Source organism: Mchenga conophoros, linkage group LG13, assembly GCF_057382185.1.
Source record: "Mchenga conophoros isolate Kocher_MC1m ecotype Shallow Benthic linkage group LG13, M_conophoros_male_GT1.1, whole genome shotgun sequence".
Classification (NCBI taxonomy): Eukaryota; Metazoa; Chordata; class Actinopteri; order Cichliformes; family Cichlidae; genus Mchenga; species Mchenga conophoros.
Window position 1 is genome coordinate 15,465,145 of NC_140538.1, and position 23,300 is coordinate 15,488,444.

Here is a 23,300-nt window from a genome sequence, read left to right on the forward strand (position 1 = left end):
TATGCATGAAATAAAGATTATTAGCAACTGTCGAACATTCAAGATTAGGGCTGCTCAATTAATCAAATTTTAATCACGATTACGATCTGGGCTTTCAACGATCATTAAAAATGACTGAGCCGATTATTAGCACCTCCCTCTGCTTTACTCTCGCGCTGCTCCGTGTGGCAAATCGAGCGCACCTTGCTGCATTTCGAACACGCATCACAACAATTAAAGAGGACCCGAGGGGAGCTCGGAAAGCTAAGCAGAAGTTATTTGGAGAGGAGAGTGACTGCTGTTGGTTGAAAAGATAGGTAAAAAAAAAAACTTCAGTGGTGTGGAAACATTATGGGTTCGCGGAGTCAGATGTGGATCAAGTAGACATAGTGTGTAAACTTTGCTACAGTGTGTAGCTGCACCACAGAGCAACACTGCAAAGTTCACTAAACATAGATGTTTACATTTTTCATTTATTTCTTTTATTGCAAACATTTGCACTGTTATCAGTATTTGCACACTATTTTATATTATTTTTTTAAAGTCGTTATTCAATACATTGCTATTGTTAACCCTTTAAAGCTGGTACGCTCCGTTTTGCGTAACTATTTTTAAATCCCCGTAGAACCGGAACCGTGTAAGCTAGCGCAATAATTTTTTTTGCATATGAAACCGGAGGAGTTGTACTTACATCTTATGCCATCAGCTTGTCCTAGGTCATGGTTTCCTTCCACATAAAGCTTTGCAAAAATTGCATAAAAAGCGCTTGCAGGAACAAAAATATAATATTCCAGAAACACGCTTTGCCGATCCGATCAGCTGTTCGTAACACTTCCCACATTGAAAAAGACCTCAACGCGAACTATCTCATGTCCACCATTTCCTGCCCGAAACCGGAAGTGACGTCATTTACGCGGAAAATGTAGTTTTTTACTTGTAGGCCTTAAAAGCCTATACTGGTGTTTTTATAAGTCGTGTTTGAATCTATACTTTTCTGAATAGTTTCTGGGATGCTTAGAACTCGAATTGCACTGCTGGAAATAGTTTATTTTGATGCACATGCTGTTTTCTTTGCAAATTTGCATCACAGGATTGTTTTTCGTTTTTCCTGCAGTATATAAAAATTGCTGTATCTCCAAAATAAAACTATGAAGACACTCAAAATAAATTTCCTGTTGTTGTAAACTATTTTTTGCAATTTTTTTGTATTTAAAGTTTTGAGGGATAAACCTCTTAAATTTCTCCAAGTAGAAATATATGTAAAAAAAACAGAACAATTTATTGCACTTTTTTTGCAATTAATGTAGTTGCTATGGACTTAATGCATACATATTATCAAAATATGGGCTATAACAGTTGTATTGATGTATAGCAACTTGAAATGCTCCCAAAAATGGTACTACAACATGTAAAAAAAATAATATAAGCTCTGGCGGACTTGGTTCTATGGTAGGTCTTAAAGGGTTAAATAAATATCGTCAAATAATCGAGATCTCAATTTCAGTGAAAATAATCGTGATTATCATTTTTGCCATAATCAAGCAGCCCTATTCAAGATGACTATATAAGATACTCCAAAAAATTAAGAAAGACAAAAACATCAGTAACTTATCTTCATTGCACAGGTAAATGTATCATGGAATCATGTTCAACAAACTCTGAGTTTAAAAATAAACTAAGTTGATTAACCCTGAGATCGGCGACTCTGAGTTTCATCTTTCAGAATAGCTGAAAAATATAAGTTCAGTCATCTCTGAGTATGTTCACATTGGCCATGTTCCAAAAGTCCTATCTCCTATTCCTAACCTTCTCTCCTGGAAAAGTTGTTTGGAGAACTGATAACGAAAGAAGTGAAAGAGTGTTGAAACTACAATGTACAGACGAAACATGCATCTTACTTCACCACAGTGTTTTCTTTTATGATTATATAAAAGAGAACAGCCTGTGTCATGTCATTAAAAAGGCTGGAATGTTAAAGAAAGAACATTTAGGGTCTAGCGTTACTACAGTTTGCAGCAGTTGAAAGCCTTGTAATAAATAAATAAATAAATAACATTAAAAAAATGTTGGATTTACAGGGGCTTGCAAAAGTATTCGGCCCCCTTGAACTTTTCCACATTTTGACACATTACAGCCACAAACATGAATCAGTGTTATTTGAATTCCATGTGAAAGACCAATACAAAGTGGTGTACACGTGAGAAGTTGAACGAAAATCATACATGATTCCAAACATTTTTTACAAATTGATTACTGAAAAGTGGGGTGTGCGTAATTATTCAGCCTCCTGACTCAATACTTTGTACAACCATCTTTTGCTGCAATTACAGCTGCCAGTCTTTTAGGGTATGTCTCTACCTGCTTTGCACATCTAGCGACTGAAATCCTTGCCCATTCTTCTTTGCAAAACAGCTCCAGCTCAGTCAGATTAGATGGACAGCGTTTGTGAACAGCAGGTTTCAGATCTTGCCACAGTTTCGATTGGATTTAGATCTGGACTTTGACTGGGCCATTCTAACACATGGATATGTTTTGTTTTAAACCATTCCATTGTTGCCCTGGCTTTATGTTTAGGGTCGTTGTCCTGCTGGAAGGTGAACCTCCGCCCCAGTCTCAAGACTTTTGCAGACTCCAAGAAGTTTTCTTCCAAGATTGCCCTGTATTTGGCTCCATCCATCTTCCCATCAACTCTGACCAGCTTCCCTGTCCCTGCTGAAGAGAAGCACCCCCAGACCATGATGCTGCCACCACCATATTTGACAGTGGGGATGTCTGTGAAGGTTCTCCATCGTCCAGGTTATCGTAGTCTAAGGAGCTCGAAAGAAAAGCGTCTGGACTTCTTTGAGTTGCTTGAAGACGTTTCACCTCTCATCCGAGAAGCTTCTTCAGTTCTAAGGGTCAAATGGTGGAGAGTCCCAGACTTAAACCCAGTGGGATTTCCCCCCCAAAGAGGTGCAAAGAACCCCGTGACTGAGCTGGAGCTGTTTTGCAAAGAAGAATGGGCAAGGATTTCAGTTTCTAGATGTTCAAAGCTGGTAGAGACATACCCTAAAAGACTGGCAGCTGTAATTGCAGCAAAGGGTGGTTCTACAAAGTATTGACTCAGGGGGCTGAATAATTACGCACACCCCACTTTTCAGTTATTTATTTGTAAAAAATGTTTGGAATCATGTATGATTTTCGTTCCACTTCTCACATGTACCCCACTTTGTATTGGTATTTCACGTGGAATTCCAATAACACTGATTCATGTTTGTGGCTGTAATGTGACAAAATGTGGAAAAGTTCAAGGGGGCCGAATACTTTTGCAAGCCACTGTACAAAAGAGGCACAGTGTTAGTTTTGTGACTGAAAGTTGTGAACAGAAGTACAGGGTGGACCATTTTTATGGATACACCGTAATAAAATGGGAATGGTCGGTGATATTAAAGTCCTGTTTGTGGCACATTAGTACATGTGAGGGGGCAAACTCCTCAAGATGGGTGGTGACCATGGTGGCTATTTAGAAGTCGGCCATTTTGGATACAACATTTGTTTTTTCAGTAGGAAGAGGGCCATGTGACACATCAAACTTATTGGTAATGTCACAAGAAAAACAATGGTGTGCTTGGTTTCAACGTAACTTTATTCTTTCATGTGTTAGTTACAAGTTTCTCTTTGTTCACAGCCATTGACATGTCGAAGAGGTTAACACCTGAGGAGCGGATCGAAATTGTGTTGATATCTGGTGAATGCAGTAACCGGGTCATTGCAGCAGATTTCAATGCAAGACACCCTACGAGACCACCCATCTTCCATGCTACAGTTGGATTTGCCAAAATGTGGACGCAAGAAAACTGTAACTAATGAAGAAATATCAGTGGCTGTCCTAGCTTCATTCAGCAAGAGCTCACAGCGTAGCAAGAACCCACAGCGTCGCACTCGCTGCATGTCACTCGAGAGTGGCATTAGTCGAACATCCCTTCGGCGGATATTAGCTACTCACAAATGGCACCCTTGCAAACTCCAGCTACTGCAGCACAGAATTTGCAGAATGGGCAAAACAAAAATTGGAACAGGACCCTCAGTTCACGCAGAAGATTTTGTTCAGTGAAGAGGCAAACTTTTATGTGAATGGTGAAGTTAACGAACAAAACCACCGCTATTGGTCTGGCACTAACCCACATTGGATGGATCCCTCCAAGATTGTTGGAACAACAAAAGTGATGGTTTGGTGTGGTATATGGGGTACAACGATAGTGGGTCCATTCTTCATCAATGGAAACCTCAAGGCCACTGGATATTTGAAATTGCTACATGATGACGTGTTTCCCACTTTATGAACTGAAGCTGGCACGTTCCCTGAGTTTTTCCAGCAAGATGGTGCACCACCACATTATGGGTGCCAGGTCCGAGCATTCCTAGATGAACAGTTTCCTGGAAAGTGGATTGGTCATCGTAGGCCAGTTGAATGGCCCCCAAGGTCTCCCGATCTGACCCCCTTAGAAGGCAATTGTCTATGGTGTGAAGATACGAGCTGTGCAGCACCTGAAACTACGGATACTGGATGCCTGTGCTGGCATTTCTCCTGCGGTGTTGCTATCAGTGTGTGAAGAGTGGGAGAAGAGGGTTGCATTGACAATCCAACACAATGGGCAGCACATTGAACACATTTTATAAGTGGCCAGAAACTTGCAAATAACTCATGAAAGAATAAAGTTACATTGAAACCAAGCACACCATTGTTTTTCTTGTGACATTACCAATAAGTTTGATGTGTCACATGGCCCTCTTCCTATTGAAAAAACAAAAGTTGTATCCAAGATGGCCGACTTCTAAATGGCTACCATGGTCACCACCCATCTTGAGGAGTTTGCATATACTAATGTGCCACAAACAGGACTTTAATATCACCAACCATTCCCATTTTATCACGGTGTATCCATATAAATGGCCCACCCTGTATTTTTGCGACTAGCATGAAGAAAAAAAAATCCCATCTTCTTCCTTTTGTGATTGTGATAGTTTCTACTAGGAGAGTGTCAGGGGCTGCGTTCTCAGTTTGTTTTGATCTTTTTTTTGTTATATTTTGAAGATGATGTTAAGTTCTATGATTATTCTTTAATTTCCTCAAGTTTAGTGTAGGTTATGTTTCACCCAGGCCTTCTGCGTTAGTAGTCATGTATTCTGCGTGTTTCATGTTGTCAAGCCTGTGTTGTCATGCCTATGTCTCTGTGTTTTCTGTTTTATTTTGAAGAGTCAGGTGTCATGTTACGTTTATTTGTGTCAGCTGTTTCCCATGTGTTACCACTTCCCCTGATCACCTCCTGTGTGTTGTTAAAAACGGTTCTTTTGGATTCTTCAGGGCCAAGAAAACATAAGGCTCAAAGTGGTCTTTTTACTTTAAAAATGATCTTTAATCTTACATATCCCGGGATATGGAGACAGAGCACACACAGAAACGCCTGCTCACATCAGCCAGTCTCAAGCAGAAAAACAGGAAGCCAGGTTATTTATGTACCTCTCGACGTCACATACACTTTAAGTTTCGATCAAACACTCTGCTTAGTTTCACTTTCTGCCTGCAAAAGCATGTTCTGCAAAAACATGTCGTTTCCTGTCAGGACTTTTGGCAGAGAGTGTGCTCAGAGTTGGGCCTTTCTTATAAAGCAATATAATCAGCATATAAGCATTTAAGATGATAAATTTAAGCCTCAACAGTGTATTTAGTCTGTGTGTTTTCATTCAGTCTTTGTCAAGCCATTTGTTTTCCTTTCACCATGTAATGTCAAACTCAGGTATTTCATGATTCAGCTCAGGTCTTGCTCATGTTTCATGTTCATGGATTTCTTACATAGTTTCTCACATGTTCCTGCCCTGAATCATGTTCATGTCAGTTGACTTGTTCAGCTTTGCCAAGTCAACTCTCAGCTCCCAATCGTGTGCCGTTGCCAACAGGCCAGGCGAGATGTTTCGGATTGGTGCTGCTGGCTTCTCCCCAGCTTTTATAAATGTTACCTTGTTCTGAACTGGGCAGGCGCTCAGTAAGTAACCTTTCGTCATGTTATGGCCAACGGTGACAAGTCTAAACATAGGGTTAATTAAACTTGGCACTGCTGAGGCTGCACCCTGCCCATCTTCACTGCCCACAGTTGTAAAAAACTCTTCTTTAACAAATATAGTAGCCTTCCTTTGGCAGCAAACCAGACAAAGTTGTCAGGACGATTAAATGTTTATACTCTCAACTGGAGTGGCATTTGTTGTTTTGCTGACTTTTGGACTCACTTTGTCCCAATTAAAAATGATGGATATCAAGGTCTGGGAATTGCACCCGGAAAGTTATGGAATAGTGCCAGAAAGTTATGTAACACAAGTGCAGAAGACCAAAAAGATAACAAAAATGTGTATGATCGACATACAGACTGGAGTAAAACTTTGACAAAAGCATTTAATCAATAACTGTTGCAATATCAACATTTTTAAAATTGGAAAAATACTTATTAGTTTAAATTTAAAACCGACTAAGTAAAAGACAAGGAATGGAATTACTTACGTTGCTGCCATTATGATGGGGTGGTAAATGAATCTTCACACAGTTCTGTTATTCCAGGTCTTTGTTCCTAGATAAAAAAAACAAAAAAAAAAACAAAAAGAAGAATGAAAAATTGTTAAGAAATAAATTGTTGGTTGACAATTTACTCAGAAACTAGTTTACCCCGTCATTTTCTGTAAAAACTAGCTGTGCCACATCAAGTGCATTGCAGTCAGCATTCAGCAATCAGCCACCCAGCAGTATATAAGCTGGTGAAGAGCAGCTCAGTCAGTGAGTGGGGTATTTATATGTGTGTGGATAGACATGTTTTTCTTGTTCCCCATTTAGTTGTCTCTCCCTGCTCTGTGTTTCCAGGCTTTGTTTCCCTGCTCCTGCTTAGCTTCTGTATTGGACTTTGTATTGTGTTAAAGACACACCATTAAAGCTGGTTTGGAGTTAACTAGTGCTTTCAAAGTCCTAAATCGGGGTCCAAATCCTGTCTATCACACAGCCTGTTATGACAGAAATAACAGCGTAGCTGTCTCTTTGACTTGACTCCTTTTTAATAAAACTTTTATTTTTCACAATTTACTCTGTTTGGTTTTTCCCTTTTCCCAGTTATAATATTGTTGATTCTCTCATACATTAACCCTTCTTTTTGGATATAGTGATTTTAATTAAAATATTTTAATGACTCACTTGCTTGTCCTACAGCACTTTAGGAAACATGCTTAGCTTAATTTGTTATGCACAAAAACTGGCTTCACTAAGAAACTGGCTAAGAGAATATTAAGTGTTTATGGATTCAAGCAGTTAGTAAAAAGAATAGCCCAAATATCTTCAGCATCACAAGTGTGATCTGATGGAGGCCGCTGACCCTATGATCCATCTGCTGTAAGGTAGACTCTGGACTCATAACTGAACATAGCATTCTTCCACATTTTCAGGTTCCAGTGCACATGTTGTAAACACCAACGCAATTGGGCCTGACATTGAAGGGCATCTATGGCAACTGCCAGCAAGACTACCAGGCACCTGATTAGCAGCACTTGTAGTACCAGAAGTTCAAAACAAGACTCAGTAGCAGAAAAAGTGATTTGGTATCAGTGGAGAAGATTTGGTAAGTCTGTCATGGGTGCAGCCAAGTCAACTCTACTGCTCAACCCACAAATGCACTACAAATGTGGCTCAATTTAAGGGGAAATAAAGGAGTAAATACATTTCTAAAGGTGGAGGATATACATTGGGCCGTTCACACTTTTCAAATTCAAATTCAAATTTTATTTGTCACGTACACAGTCATACACAGTACGATATGCAGTGAAATGCTTAGACAACTGCTCGTGACCTAAAGAAAAAAAAAAGGCTATGAATAAGATAGGAAATAAATATGAAAAATTAAAAAGTGTAAATTTAACTAGGAAGGAATCAAATATAAGAATATAAAATATAAAAAATGAAATAACTGTACAACACAAATTAGAATGAAGGGTAAATTTAACTGGGAAAGAATAAGATAAAATATATAAAGACCTGCTATAGAGACCGTATCGCCTGCGGGAAGAAGCACCTCCTCAGTCTCTCTGTGTTGGTCTTCAGGGAGCGGAATCGCTTTCCTGACCTCAACAGAGAGAACAGTGCTCAGGCACTTACTACAAATATATATAACCAATTTTGAACCATTTTAAAATAAAGTAAGGATAGATTTAGATGTTCTCACTTTCAGCATTTTCAAAAGATAAAGTTTTGTGTTATTAGTTCTATTTTATTTCCATTATTAAATAATTAATAATAATAATTTTAATAATTTAAATCTGTTTGCAGTTGTTTGAGTCTAGATTTTTTTGACCACAAACTGAAGCGATCTTACCTCTGTTGTGCATTTCAGGAAGTTCTGTGAAGGAGAAGGGGGAGAAAGAACAAAGGAGAGTTTTGTATTACATGAGGGGAGGGAACTGATGGTCTGGGTCACGTGATTTCATGGAAACCTGAAACAGAATTGCTCCCCCCCTCCTGCTCTTTGTGTTTACACAGCAGAAATAGTGATTGAAATTCTGGCTCCCAACCGGCTCTTCAGGTTGTTATGCACAAAAGGAATTAGTAATGTAAAAAAACGTGGTTTTCTTTATATATGTTTATATGTAAGTATAAGTATGGCCCCTAGAGACCCCTAGAGACTCTTTTCCTCCCGCTCTGTTCCTGTGCTAACTATCGCTCCTCCCCCCTCTGCTCAGCGCAAGCACAAGGCTCACATGTGGAGTGAAGCGAAAAAAAGTGTGAGAGAGAGGGTGAGAGAAAGAATTTTAAAAAATCACGGCTCCCAACAAGGAGCCGGCTTGCGTCGTTCACTTCAAAGAGCTGGCTCTAAGAGCCATTTTGTTCACGACCGACACATCACTAAGCAGAAATACTGTACATGGCAGCGAGGTTAAAAACATGGCGATACCGAGGAGAAGCGCAGTGTTTAACAGGTTATATAAAGGGAATTAAATAATATAAAGCAGGCATTTTGTTAGGTCTAAACTCAAAGACCTTGCTGTCTCAGAGACCTGTCATTGTGAACAAAACAGACACTCAGAGCTCAGAACTGGTTTTCTTGCCTGCAAGGGAAGCATCCGGGTCAGTGGTGTTGCAACTCGCCCATCCAAGCAACAACTTCAAACCTGACTTCCCTCTTTTGCCTCTTTTTATTGACATCAGTGGTTAAGCAGCTATACACAGTTAAATAAATCACATGACAGTTAAAGCAAGCGTATCTAAGCAACGTCAGTGTCTGTATTCTGTGTGTGTATGTGTGTTTTCTGCCATACCATACAAGACACGGCTTCTTATCAAGCTTTTCAGTCGCATTTGAAAGTCCTGGAGTGGCCTAGCCAGTCTCCAGACCTCAACCCCATAGAAAATCTGTGGCGGGAGTTGAAAGTCCGTGTTGCTCGGCGACAGCCCCAAAACATCACTGCTCTCGAGAAGATCTGCATGGAGGAATGGGCCAAAATACCAGCTACTGTGTGTGCAAACCTGGTAAAGACCTATAGTAAACATTTGACCTCTGTTATTGCCAACAAAGGTTATGTTACAAAGTATTGAGTTGTATTTTTGTTATTGACCAAATACTTATTTTCCACCCTGATTTACGAATAAATTCTTTACAAATCCTACCATGTGGATTCATGGATTTTTTTTTCACATTCTGTCTCTCACAGTTGAAGTGTACCTCTGGTGCAAATTACTGACCTCTGTCAACATTTTAGGTGGGGGAACTTGCACAATCGGTGGCTGACTAAATACTTTTTTGCCCCACTGTAGAAGTAATGGTCATATGACTTTGCACAAATGACAATCTTAAAATGATCAACTCTAACACATTTGGTCTGTAAACACTGCATCACAAATTTCCATGTTAAAAAGGATAAACCATAAAGTAAAACAAACATGAATATTATAATCCCCAACTGTTAGCAGAAGTATGAAAGGACAGTATACAGGGAAATCCGACATCAAATAGTAAACTGCACTGACGATAATAAGGAAGGAATAAGGAATTGCTTTTTGGTTTTCCATGAAATTAAAGGAATATTTCCAGCCAGATTTATACAATAACCAGTTGTACTACGTCTATCTGTTACATCAGCTGCCCAATCAGCATCACTGTATGCCCAAAACCTCAGTTCTCCGCTGTCACATTTCCTGTAACACAGTTCTTTCTCTGATCTCCCTTTCAGATATACATGTTTTACTGTAGTCCGTTGGTCTTCAGTTGGCTCAGTAAAATACTTACAGTTTACTAACTATAGAACTCATGTTGTGCATGTAGCCAAATAGATCAGACTATCCACTGCCTTTCTGTACCTTTTGACATCATTCATCTTTTCTGCACCATTAATGTAGTTCAATTTTTGCTCACAAGGTGTCAGCCTAGCTTTGCAATCCTGCATGTTGGACCTTTCAAGTATTTTTTCCACATATTGTTTTTGGGACATTTTTACAGTTATCACTCTGATCAAAATCTATACCAATGAATGTCTCAGTTTCCCTTTATTTTGAATTTTGCTGCAAGCATTTTTATGGGCAGAAATCTGTGCCATCAGAAACTGAATTTGAATAAGTTAAATTTGAATTTGAATTGCTCCGATTGGATCTGAATTGTAACTTGAATAAATGCTTTTAAAAATTGAATATGAATTAGCCTAATTTGAAATTCAACTTATTGGTTTGAAAATGATCATCACTAAATTGAAATTGAATTTATATTTTGAAAATGAATTAATTTGCTTTGAAACTGTATTTTATCCTTGAAAAATTTAGTTCTTGAATAATTTCAGATTCACTTCTCACCATTCAGTTTCCGTTCTGCAATTCAATTTCAGCTTTTTGGGACTTATTTCCGGTTCAAGAGTAATGACCGGAGATTAATAGAACTACGTTTTACTAGCGGATCGAAAGTGTTACTGACGGGAATCTACAGCATCTTGAGCTGAATGAAGACTTCAGAAGTCATTCGTCATGTCGAATGACCAGCGGATAAACTCTCAGGTTGGTAATAAATGGATTACATGTATAAGAACAAGCGTCATGTTAACAAATGATTGCCGTACAGTAACTTTTATGCTTATTGTAGCTGTTAGCTAAAAATGCTAATTTAGCGTAGTTTGCCCTGGATTCAGCTTTGACAAACAAATATGATCGACTGTTTCTAGTAGAATTCCAAAGTTGTCATCTTGTACCCTCTCAGAGCCCTGTATGCTTGCAGAGACCCCTACAGTAGGGAAACATGCAAAACGGTGTCCAAATCTTAGTATTTTAGCTTTATTTATAACTTACACAGCAACTCTTTAGCTAACTTAATAACTTTAGCTAAAGTGAATAGTTAGTCTAATTCAGGGGTATGCAACCTTTTTGATGACGAGTGCCATCTAAAATTTCCTCAGAAGTCAATGTGCCATATAATTGCATTAGCATAAATTTAATAACGCTCTATATTAACAGTTGCTGCGCTGAGCGGACAGCTCCTGTAGCATATGAAGTGTCGGAAAGTGGAAAGTTCAACGTCACTTGAAAAAACTGACAGCTAGCAACGTCCCTCTCACCAGTAGGCGAAGTGATTTTTAGCCAATTAGAAGTTGAATCTGGTAGTTGGGGTTGTTAGCTAAGATACCGTCATTAAGAAGAACTAATGTGTCTATGCGAGCTAATTTGCGATGTGCACCGCTGTCTGGGCCATTTATTTTTTAATGCACCTTCTCAGATTAATTCACTGAGTGTCGAGCACAGGGCTGGATGGGACAAAAAATCGGACCGGGCATTTTGACCAGATATTATAGTTAAAGCCATAAAGCCTTGTGTTGTGACAGTGATGTACACTGTCTTGTTGGTATATGTATGATTTCTATACGTTGTAGATCAGATATAAACTTTGGTTGTAAGATTCAGATAATTATTTATTACAAGCTAGACATTTTAAATGAGCTTAAGAAATAAAAGTATTTCTTTGTGACCCCCTTTCCCTGTTAATGCCCCACCTGGCCCCCTGGCAAAACTTTGCTAGATCCGCCCCTGCACAGTTACCAGCTGTCAACTGCGTAGAAAAGGATCCTGGTGTTATTCGTCTCTCAGAAACAGTTCATAACTTCCCTTCAACTCATTCATGTCACCTAAAATGTAAACCTGTCTCTCCATCACCTGTTCAGCTGTGATGATTCAGTAAGGACATCACCTGGTTTCATCTTCATGTTTCCCTCTCACCACATATGCAAACCGACATCATGACCAGCAGCTTTTACAGCTGTGGCTCCAGCAAACATCAGCTGATACTAGAACTTAATATTAAATAAATTCTAACAACAGCTGATCAAGCTTAAACGTGCTGCTGTTGTTTATACACTGAACAAAAATATAAACGCAACACCTTTGTTACTGCTCCCATTCCCCATGGGATGGACGTAGAGACCTAAAATTCATTCCAGATACACAATATAACATCTGCTATATTGAGATAATCCATCCCACCTCACAGGTGTGCCACATCAGGATGCTGATCTGACATCATAGTGCACAGGTGTACCTCAGACTGCCCACAACAAAAGGCCACCCTGGAATGTGCAGTTTTTTTGCGCTATTGGGGGTCTGGGGACCCAGAACCGGTCAGTATCTGGTGTGACCACCATTTGCCTCATGCAGTGCAACACATCGTCGCATGGAGTCTATCAGATTGTCAATTGTGGCCTGTGGAATGTTGGTCCACTCCACTTCAATGGCTGTGCGAGGTTGTTGGATATTCGTGGGAACTGGTACACGCTGTCGTATACGCCGGTCAAGCACATCCCGAACATGCTCAATGGGTGACATGTCCGGTGAGTATGCTGGCCATGCAAGAACTGGGACATTCTCAGCTGCCATCTGCCCTGAACAATGTGAACCATGATTCATCCGTGAAGCGCACACCTCTCCAACGTGCCAGACGCCATCGAATGTGAGCATTTGCCCACACAAGTCTGTTACGGCGACGAGCTGGAGTCAGGTCAAGACCCCGATGAGGACGACGGGCATGCAGTTGAGCGTCCCTGAGACAGTTTCTGACAGTTTGTGCAGAAATTGTTTGGTTGTGCAAACCAATTGTTCCAGCAGCTGTCTGGGTGGCTGGTCTCAGACGATCTTGGAGGTGAACCTGCTGGATGTGGAGGTCCTGGGCTGGTGTGGTTACACGAGGTCTGCGGTTGTGAGGCCGGTTGGATGTGCTGCCATATTCTCTCGGAGACGGCTTATGGTTGAGAAATGAACATTCAATGCACGGGCGACAGATCTGGTTGACATTCCTGCTGTCAGCATGCCAATTGCACGCTCCCTCATTGCTTGTGGCCAGTCTGAGGTACACCTGTGCACTACTCATGATGTCAGATCAGCATCCTGATGTGGCACACCTGTGAGGTGGGATGGATTATCTCAATATAGCAGATGTGCCCACTACCACACATTTGGACTGATTTGTGACCACTGTTTGGGAGGGATGGTTATATTGTGTCTCTGGAATGAATTTTAGGTCTCTACGTCCATCCCATGGGGAATGGGAACAAAAACAAAAGTGTTGCGTTTATATTTTTGTTCAGTGTATATATATATATATATATATATACATACATACATATATTTAAAAATGTAGGAGGTAAAAGCAAAAAGTTGTCAGAAAGATAAATACTCAAGTAAGAGTACAAGTACCTGAAAATTCCACTTAAATAAGTAACGAAATATTTGTACTTTGATACTTCCCGGCTCTGTCTCTGAGAAACAGAAACACGAGAAAGGTGAAGTAGCTGAAGATAAAAATATTTTTTTCTCCATTTTTAAATGTATTTGTGGTAAACTATGCAATTACTTGCCTAATTATGTCTGAGATTTTTTTTTAGGGATTAAAGAACTTTTGTCAAAATTATGGCATCTTACTTCCTCTTTCTGCTGATGATCACATTTAAATGATTTTTGACACAGTTAAGACCTTTGTTACACTTGACTGAATTATATCAGGATATGCTAATTTACCAACCAATACTTCTCTTTTAAAGGGTAGGTGTGATTTGAGACAATATTGTAACTTTCTATATAAAATTAGCATTTCACATCATTGCACAGGAGAAAATATTTTTGGTCATTTCCTTCACATATTGATCCAGGCAGCTACATCACACATTTGTATGCCTACTTACACCACTTTTTTTCAGAGTTTGTACTGTGAAAAATGATGCTAATGTTTCCTCCATTAATAAAAATTTATAATTTCTTCATGGTCCTGACGAAACAGAATTTTTTTGGTAACCTTGTACTTTACACTGATATTAATATTTTTGAATAATCATTAATGATCTCAAATAATGTATCGTGACACCAGAGGAAAGAAAGCTATTGAGGTTCCTCCCTGGCTGCCTCTACATCACAGCTAAGAAAGGTTAAAAGGTCTTATGAGAATGAAGGACCATGTGTGGATTGACTCCAAATGGTTCTCATGTTTCCTCATTCTTCCAGTCTCCTCATTTAGGAACGTGTTGGGTGCCCGGAAGCGTAACATGTTGACAGTTTGTCACCTAGCATAAAATATTACGCCTTGGGAGTGAGAACGTGTTGTAATATGTAGAAGAACAGTTCTAGCACTGAATACTGCATGTAAATACAAAGAATATCTGACCTGTGTTCATTTTCATTTTTAAGCTTTGTTGTTATTATTTTATTTTATTTATTTTTATTTTATTTTCAGTTGTTACAGACGGCATGTGGCTGGGGGATAGGAAAGGGAGAGAGAAAGATGAAGGAACAAAAAAATAGAGGGGAAGGAGGACAGTGAGAAAGGACACTTAAAAAAAAAAGAAAAATATCCCCTGGATCACCTGCTGAGAGAAGAAGACAGCAACATAATAAACACATCACCATCACATTAATCTAGCTAATAGTAAATAACAGTAAATACTAAACATTGAATGTTGTTGTGCAGCATGCAGGACCGACGGCGCACAATGTGCTTTGAGTTAGCAGCCAAGAAAGGTGTTGTTTGTGTCTGTGAACACCCGTGTGTACACCTGTGTGCACACCTATGTGGTTCAGTGCACTTGTACTCAAAAGGTTTCTCCACATAACGATCTGCTAGAGGGTGTGGGGAGCCATAGCCCTGTCCCCCAGGGCATAAAGCAGGTATGGAGAAGATCCACCACTGGAGACCACCGGAGGGGCATCTGTGCCACCCCACTGGGAAGAGCTGAGGAGAGCCCCAGATGAGGGGTCACCCAGCAGCCACGGCGCAGAAGTCAGAGGGGGCTGCATTGGCTTGCCCGTGGGCTCTGCCAGCAGCCAGCTTTGTCAGAGTGAACCGAGCCACATCCCGGAAGAGGACCGACTGAGCCACGGGTGGCAGGCCCTGCCATACTGCCACCGGGAGTGAGCAAGGTGTAGTAACTGTTCCAACAACAGTATTAACTCCAGACTCTTGAGCCATGATCGCCCACAATAGATTTGTTACCCTAACTCTCTTAGCCCTGAGACAGACAGGTGCCCCTGTACTCTGCCGATGTTTACTTATTTTTTCTCCTTGTTATTATGTGTTGTGGTTTATTGCTGATTGTAATTTGGTTGTTTGTTCTGCGCTAGGATCTGTAAATAAACGCTAGTGTGTTCCTTGGTTTATAGGCCCACTTGTAATATTAGTTGGATTGCAGATAGGGGGCAGAGTTTAATAAGAATATGTTTCTTCTTCCTGCACCTTTTCACACATGGTTGCAGTGTTATATCAAGGTAAAGCATAGTTTTTGTGTATGACAAGATAAAGCTGTTTCAACTGTTGAACCAAGTTTGAAATAAATAAATACATGAAATGAAAGGCCTGACAAATGTGCTGGGTACATTAAAGACGTATATCACTTTCAGCACAGTTTTGCTCTTTCACCCTAAAATATTTATTGAGAAGTTGCAGAGTGCATTTTCTTAACTGTTTACAGTTAAGGACCCTATTCATATTTAACTGTTTTCAGTTTGCCAGGACAGCCCTGCAGAGTCACTGTCCACATGGGAACAAGAAGCACTCTGCACAAGCGTGCACTCTGACTAGCAAGATCCAACCAGATGTAATGCTCCATCTCCATGCCAGAGATTTTTGTGTGTCTGTGACTGGAGCATCTCACACACACAATCACACACACTAGCTTACATGTAAATATTAGCATATCCTCAGAGAAAATACAAATGTGCTCATTAGACAAGGAGGTTTTTGATCCTTGCCAACATAACTAGCATTTAATTCAAATACACATACAAGGGGGCAGGCTTTCTCCCAGTGCCACCCAGCCTGTCTTTGCAAATGACAGAAAATCTTTCACAGCTTTAATAAAAGTAACCACTGGTTTTCTTATTTCAGCCAAAACCACAGAAAAACCAAGTAACGCTATCTATGTGCTAAAAATGTTAATAAATGTAACATAACCAATAAAGACACAGAGCATCACCCATTGCAGCACCAAAGCTTCATAATGGTTTACTTGTCATCTCCCTTTTTACTTAACTATCCTATATACTTACACTTTCCATTCTGTTTGTCTCTGTTGCAAAATATGCAGATAACAGATTGAAATATTATATCACTGGCATGCTTGTTCTAGTTGGAGGAATCCACAACAAGGCTACAGTTTGTAGAGGTAATATTGAAGGCAGCACAGAAACCATGAAACAGTCTAATTGTTGTTGGTACACATTTATTTATGCAGTTAACACAAACAAGCCACACATTTCAGGAAAATTATGTAGTTTCAAGCACTACTTTGTCAAAAGCAGAAACTAGTGTTGGCATTTCAGAACACATATTCATGGTATTATTCTCAAAGCAAAATCATTACAGTCACATTAGGACGTGTACAGGACAGTAATATAACTGTTTCATAATATTTTGATTTATTCTTTATATGCCATAATTCAGGAAGCGGCATACTATTGGCCAATGTCTTGTGTAGGCTACTAATGTATTTTTATTTATTTCTGGGGGCTTTAAACTTTACCTCGATTTCAAATACAGCTTTTGTGTGTTAAAGTATTTGGTTGTTTGGTATTCCTTGGCCTCTCAACACCAGACCAGATATTTTAACAAAGGTGGTAGCAGTGTCACCCATTTAACCCTTTAAGACCTACCATAGAACCAAGTTCGCCAGAGCTTATATTATATTTTTACATGCTGTGGAGCCATTTTTGGGAGCATTTCAAGTTGCTATACATCAATACAACCATTATAGCCCAAACTTTAATAATATGTCTGCATTAGGTGCATAGTAATTACATAAATTGCAAAAAAGTGCAATAAACTACAAAAAAATTGAAAATCGTTTTTGTTTTTTTAACATATATTTCTAGTTAGAGAAATTTAAGAGGCTTATCCCTCAAAACTGTAAATACAAAAAAGTTACACAAACTAGTTTCCCACCACAGGAAATTTATTTTGAGTGTCTTCATAGTTTTATTTTTGAAATACACCAATTTTTATATACTGCAGGAAAAACGAAAATAAATATTATAGTGCAAATTTGCAAAATAACAGCATATGCATCAAAATAAACTATTTCCAGCAGTGCAATATGAGTCTTAAGCATCCCAGAAACGACACAGAAAGTCATAAAGTCAAACATAACTTTTTAAAACACATAACAAGTAAAACACAAGCTCATAAGGCCCCGATCGTAAAAAACTACATTTCCGCAAAATTACGTCACTTCCGGTTTCGGGCAGGTCATGCGGTCATGTGATAGTTCGCGCTGATGGACGTAGGAAGTGTTACAAACAGCTGATGGATCGGCGAAGCGTGTTTCTGGAATATCATGTTTTTGTTGCTGCAAGTGATTTTTATGCAGTTTTTGCAAAGCTATATGTGGAAGGAAACTGTGACCTAGGACAAGCTGATGGCATAAGATGTAAGTACAACTCCTCCAGTTTCATATGCAAAAAAAATTATTGCGCTAGCTTACTTGGTTGCAGAGCTACCGGGATTTAAAAATAGTTACGCAAAACAGAGCGTGCCCGCTCCGATCGGCTGTAAAGGGTTAATATAAATAAGAAACCTGAGTTCTATCACAGCACCTTTGAGGCCATTTTCATAGACGTTTTGATCTGCCACAGTAGAAAAACTACATAGCTACACTATAAAAAGTTAGTTCCTTATGAGCATGTTACACAATACTAAATGAATAATAAATTACAGTGTGAACTTTTAAATTTAAGAAGGAATTGATGTCTTTGAATAAACTGCTGAATGCTGTGAAGCCCTCTAAAACTGGCACTTAATAATTGACATCCAGAAAGTTAACATGTGACACAAAGCATTGCTGATTAAACATCTGTGACAAGTTGGACGTGAGATCAGGTAGACACTATTTATTCTTTCTGCCAATTATATTTTCTCAGTCTAGGCAGGAAGAGGAAGTAACTTAAAACAAATGGGTTTAAAATTATCTCAGTTATCATCAATATACTACCACCATAGTTTTGTATTTAACCATAGTGTAGACCTGAAATGACTTTCCACCAAAGTGCAGCATAATAAAACCTTTAAAATGCTTCAAAGTGTAAAACTTTCGATTTCTGTTCCAACATGAAGGTGATTTAATCAAAATGATGTGGACAGCATGTACAGTTATGCTTCAATCATAAAAGATATGAAAAGGGCAAATATTAAGCTTTCCATTCTAATTTATCACTTTTTTGTTGCTTTTCCTTCCTAATTGTCATATTTATTTCTGCTCTCCATCAGGGTGAAAAAAAGGTCATCTGAGTGCATTTAATCATCAATGAAATATTTCAATACTAAGCTTTTTTGCCTTTTTATCTGTCCCTAAGTTATTGGACTTACTGCTGCAATATTTTGTTTCCTGTCCTAGTGACTCTTTTCATCTCTTTTACAACAACAAAGCTTTATTCTTGCAAAGCAGGAAAGTTTATTGCACAATTTCTTTGTTACCATTTCCTTTCTTTAAGATCACGTGATTTCTGGTTTAAAAGAAATAAAGAATTATCAAAAGCATCAACACCAAAGGATAAGCCTGAACCCTATTTTCAGGATTTGTGAGAACTCATCGTGTTTAATAGAGATTTTTTTTTACTGTTTTCGCTTCCTGCACTGTCAGTGCTATTATATATTATGAGAATGCATATTATTGTTTACTTGTAGCAATGTTGTGGATGATAATTTTCATACTTAGTTTACAGCAAAAGACAGCAGAAAAAAACACCTTATTGTATGACGAACTATCAGGAAGGCAGGTTTTAAGTGTTGCATTTGCATGTTGCTTAAATTCAAAAATAGAACCAGACTTGACTGTGGTTCAGGTGTTTTCATTCTACTCACTCACAGGCATGGCTTCTCATCTCATCGTTCTTCTTCTTTTCAGTGTGCTTAAAGGTCAGTCACAGGAATCATTAAAATACTTCATGGTTTTTTTTTTCAGGTTAGTGTCAGTAGATGATAAAAATAATGGCTTTTAATAATTTTTAGTTTATTCTGTTTTGTACTTAACAACACTCTAAGAGTCTACATATACAAGAGACAAATGAAGGAAGAATGTTTTAATTAAACGTAACCAATAAAATACTTTGTTCCTGTTGCAGGAGTTCACAGCATAACTACAGTCAGTAAAGTATCAGTGGAAGCTGGAAAATCTATCTCCATCCCATGTCTCTATGAGTCACAATATATAGACCATGTGAAGTACTTGTGTGAAGGATCTAAATGGAGCTCCTGCAGCTATGCAGTAAAAACAAACAAACCAGACCCTTCAGGAAAATATTCAATCTCTGATGACAAAAAAGAACAAATTTTTACTGTGACTATAAAAAATCTGACAAATCAAAATACTGATTACTGGTGTGTGGTGGAGATTAATAATGGACCGGACTGCGGACAGTATTTTCAACTATCAGTTACCAGTGGTAAGTGCACATCTCTATTAACATTTCAAATTCTTTACAATGTCGTTTTTTTGGAAAAAAAAGAAAAAATAACATTTTTTAAGACTGAGTATGCACTTGTCATTCAAAGCTAATGAGAATCAACATGAAATCTTAATCACCTATATTCTTTTTATTCAGCACTGAAAAAAGTATTGGCATTTTGGGTTTTTTGCTTTCTTTAAACTGAATTTTACTTGAAGATACCCCCAGTCTCTACGTGGATCATCAGAAGATTACAGGATATATTGGAGAAAACGTAACTATTAGATGTCACCCGAGTAACTCTGGAGAAATGAAGTGGTGCAGGCTGGGCATGAACTGTGTGACAGGATCATCTGGATCCATAGATGGAACAACAGTGACCACTCATATGAGAGACCCAGATGTTTCCACAGTGACCATGACTGGACTAAGGTCAGAGGACAGCGGCTGGTATTGGTGTTCTGAAGGGGACATTCAGATACCAGTATATTTAAATGTTACTGAGAAACCGATTAAGAGTGAGTATTGCAAGTTATCAAAGATTTTACATGTAAATGAATTCAATACTTTTATAAATATTTGTACTTTAGGTTTATAACTGTTACAGTACTCTTGTTATAATGTTCTACTATGTTCTACTTCTATATCTACTACTCATACTGTTGCCATAAGTGAAACAATTATCAAAATGGAACAATTCTACAGTACAAGAAAATAAAGAACACAGGTCAGATATTTTTTTATATTTATTTGCAGTATTTAGACGTAAAATATTTTAAGGGATTATGCATACAAATTTTTACGGACACTATTATTACTTGTTAAAGTAAACTAAATTATGTTCTCAACCTGTATGTTGCAGAGCTTCATATGACACAAAGATCCTCATCATCCCTCTGAGTGTGTTGGTCTTGATTTTAATTATGGTGTTGATCTGGTTTATACTGAGTCACAGTAAGTTTAATGAAGCTTGATTTCAATCCACACTAAATTTTCTAATAAATATTAAGAACTGAATTAATAGTTAGGTTATTGAGCATTGTTACAGTGAGTCAGTAACGACAATTTTGTTTTGCTAGAGAAGCGCAAAGTAGAATTATCAGCGACAGCAATGGTAAGTTATGCTGATTTATTTCTCTGTGTGCAAAACATATTTATCGCAGATGTTTTAATTGTGTTATGTTCTTCAATGAAGATAGGATGTAAGATACTCTGAAATTGGACTCAAAGAAAATAGTTCACCCAGGGTAAGTACTATCAAGAAATCAAGTTTCCAATTTTCAGCAAAGATTTCATCTGAGTGTTTGCTACAGATCTAGACTATTTGATAATGAAAATCCACATAGGGTAAACTGTTCTTGTGTGTGTGTGTGTGTGTGTGGGGGGGGGGGGGGGGGGGGGGGTGTTAAAACTCACAAAATAAAACAACACCTGTCAGATGAAATGAGAGCATGAGTCACAAAGCTGTATTTTGCTTCTGGGGATTCAAACCTCTGTCCCTTCTTGTTCACTTAAATATTGGTATTCTATTAATTTTGGCACCCTGCGCTTGCTACAGGGCACTCAGTGTGTCTAAATGCATTGTATTATGCTCATTTCACACAGGTGGACAAAGAAGTGATATACTCTGAAATTAAACCTAAGAAAAAAAGTTCAACCAAGGTAACCAACTGCAGTGTTATCAAGAAATGTTTACAATTTTCAGTGAACATATTGGCCATCTGAGAATATACAGTAGGTGTAGACTTCTTGATGCATGCTCAATCATCCAGGTAAGTAAATCTCCAAAAGTCGATTCTGTTCATGTGGATGTAGCGTTTTCAGTGGGAAAAACGTTTTGTCACTCATCCAAGTGACCTCTTCAGTCTCAGCTGACTGCAGGTTTCCCCAACCTTATAAATAGTACATTTGCATAATGACCGAAGCTAGAAGGAACAATGGGCTGGGAGTTCAGTTCCTTGACCACTAATACAAATACTCATGACCATTGATCAACAACCACCGTTCAAAGACCGCTGATCAATGGCCATGAGCACCATTCACATAGAGTTGGGGAATGGCTGCAATCACAGCATTGTAAGATGGCGAAAGATGTACTCTTAGGCCCCCTCCTCGATTCAGAAATGGTCTTTCCCTTTTCACATAAATGTCTCCCATTACTGATGGAAATCTCACAGTCTAAGAAGGCTAACCTGCCACTTTTCATATCCTCTCTGGTGAATTTGATGTGTCAGTCCACCGAGTTAATGTGATCTGTGAAATGTGGTACGTACTGAGATTTAATTTTCACCCAGGTGTCATCCACATACCTGAACCAATGACTTGGTGGTGTAGGATAACAAAGCCCTCTTTTCCACTTCGTCCATGTACAAATTGGCCACGATGGGTGAAACTGGGGAGCCCATGGCACACCCATGTTTCAGACTGCAGAACTGACCCTTGTATGTGAAGTAGGTGGAATGAAGACACAGTTCCAAAAGCAAACACACTCGGTCGATGCTGAGGTTGGGGTCATTCTGTAATCTCTAACGAACTACCCCCAACGCTGACTGGGATGCAAGTGAAAAGAGATATAACATCGTACGAGACCATGGTTTCATCTGCCATCATAGTGACATCTCTCACCTTCTCAACAAAAGCCAAGGTGTTCTGGATGTGGTGTTCAGAGCTGCCTACCAGCGGGGTGAGATTCGAAGCCAGAAACTTAGAGATGTTATAGGTGACCGAGTTGATCATACAGACAATTGGTCTTAAAGGTGCACCCTGTTTATGTATCTTTGGTAAACCATACAGACTTGGTGTAGACTCCCCTGGGTATAGCCTGTGGTATGAGGTCATGTCGATAGCCTTGTCTTGTTCTAACTGCTTCAGACAGTCTATCAACCTCTTCCTGTAACCACTTCCTGGGTCTCGTTTCAGGGGCTCATAAGTATTTTTGTCACTGAGCAATGACACAATTTTCTCATGATAGTCTTTCTGGTTTCGCAAAACTGTGCACCTACCCTTGTCTGCCGGAAGGATGATAATGTTGTTGTCATTACTAAGTAATGTGAGTGCCTTCCTCTCCTCCATGGTGATGTTGTCTGCTGGGGGCTTTGCATTCCTGAGAGAGGCCCAAACTTTCGTCTGTAGTTGCTCTGCTTCCACTTCTGCAATATTGTTGTTTCGACATTGCAGTCAGCTTAGACTGAAGAAGTCAAAGATGAGTGACGAAATGTTTCTCCCACTGAAAACGCTAGGTGCAGATGAATAGAAGCAACTTTTGGAGATAGGTTTAGTCTATTAGAGATTGATTACTAATATGTTACCTCATATAGTAAACTGTTCTTGTGTGTATTTTATAACTTGTAAAACACAGCAACAGCTACCA

General features: G+C 38.9%; 2 protein-coding genes across 2 annotated transcripts in view; one reads left to right on the forward strand and one right to left on the reverse strand.

Moving 5' to 3' along the window:
- Nucleotides 1-8,393, reverse strand: part of LOC146561011 (uncharacterized) — a 29,312-nt gene extending 20,919 nt beyond the window's left edge. Inside the window, exons 1-3 of the mRNA XM_085296678.1 lie at nt 8,361-8,393; nt 8,024-8,106; nt 6,512-6,578 (exon numbers count right to left, since the gene is read on the reverse strand). Coding sequence (XP_085152804.1) covers nt 6,512-6,522 — 11 coding nt within the window. The 5' untranslated portion in view covers nt 6,523-6,578; nt 8,024-8,106; nt 8,361-8,393. The remainder of the gene's footprint in view (nt 1-6,511; nt 6,579-8,023; nt 8,107-8,360) is intronic.
- An 8,900-nt stretch (nt 8,394-17,293) lies between these two features.
- On the forward strand, nt 17,294-22,043 carry LOC146561012 (polymeric immunoglobulin receptor-like). Its single transcript, XM_085243219.1, has 9 exons — nt 17,294-17,916; nt 19,353-19,400; nt 19,607-19,927; nt 20,149-20,448; nt 20,636-20,657; nt 20,793-20,884; nt 21,010-21,044; nt 21,126-21,177; nt 21,536-22,043. The coding sequence occupies exons 1-8, from the start codon at nt 17,793-17,795 to the stop codon at nt 21,144-21,146; spliced, it is 963 nt and encodes a 320-aa protein (XP_085099345.1). The 5' UTR covers nt 17,294-17,792; the 3' UTR covers nt 21,147-21,177; nt 21,536-22,043.
- Nucleotides 22,044-23,300: the final 1,257 nt, after the last annotated feature.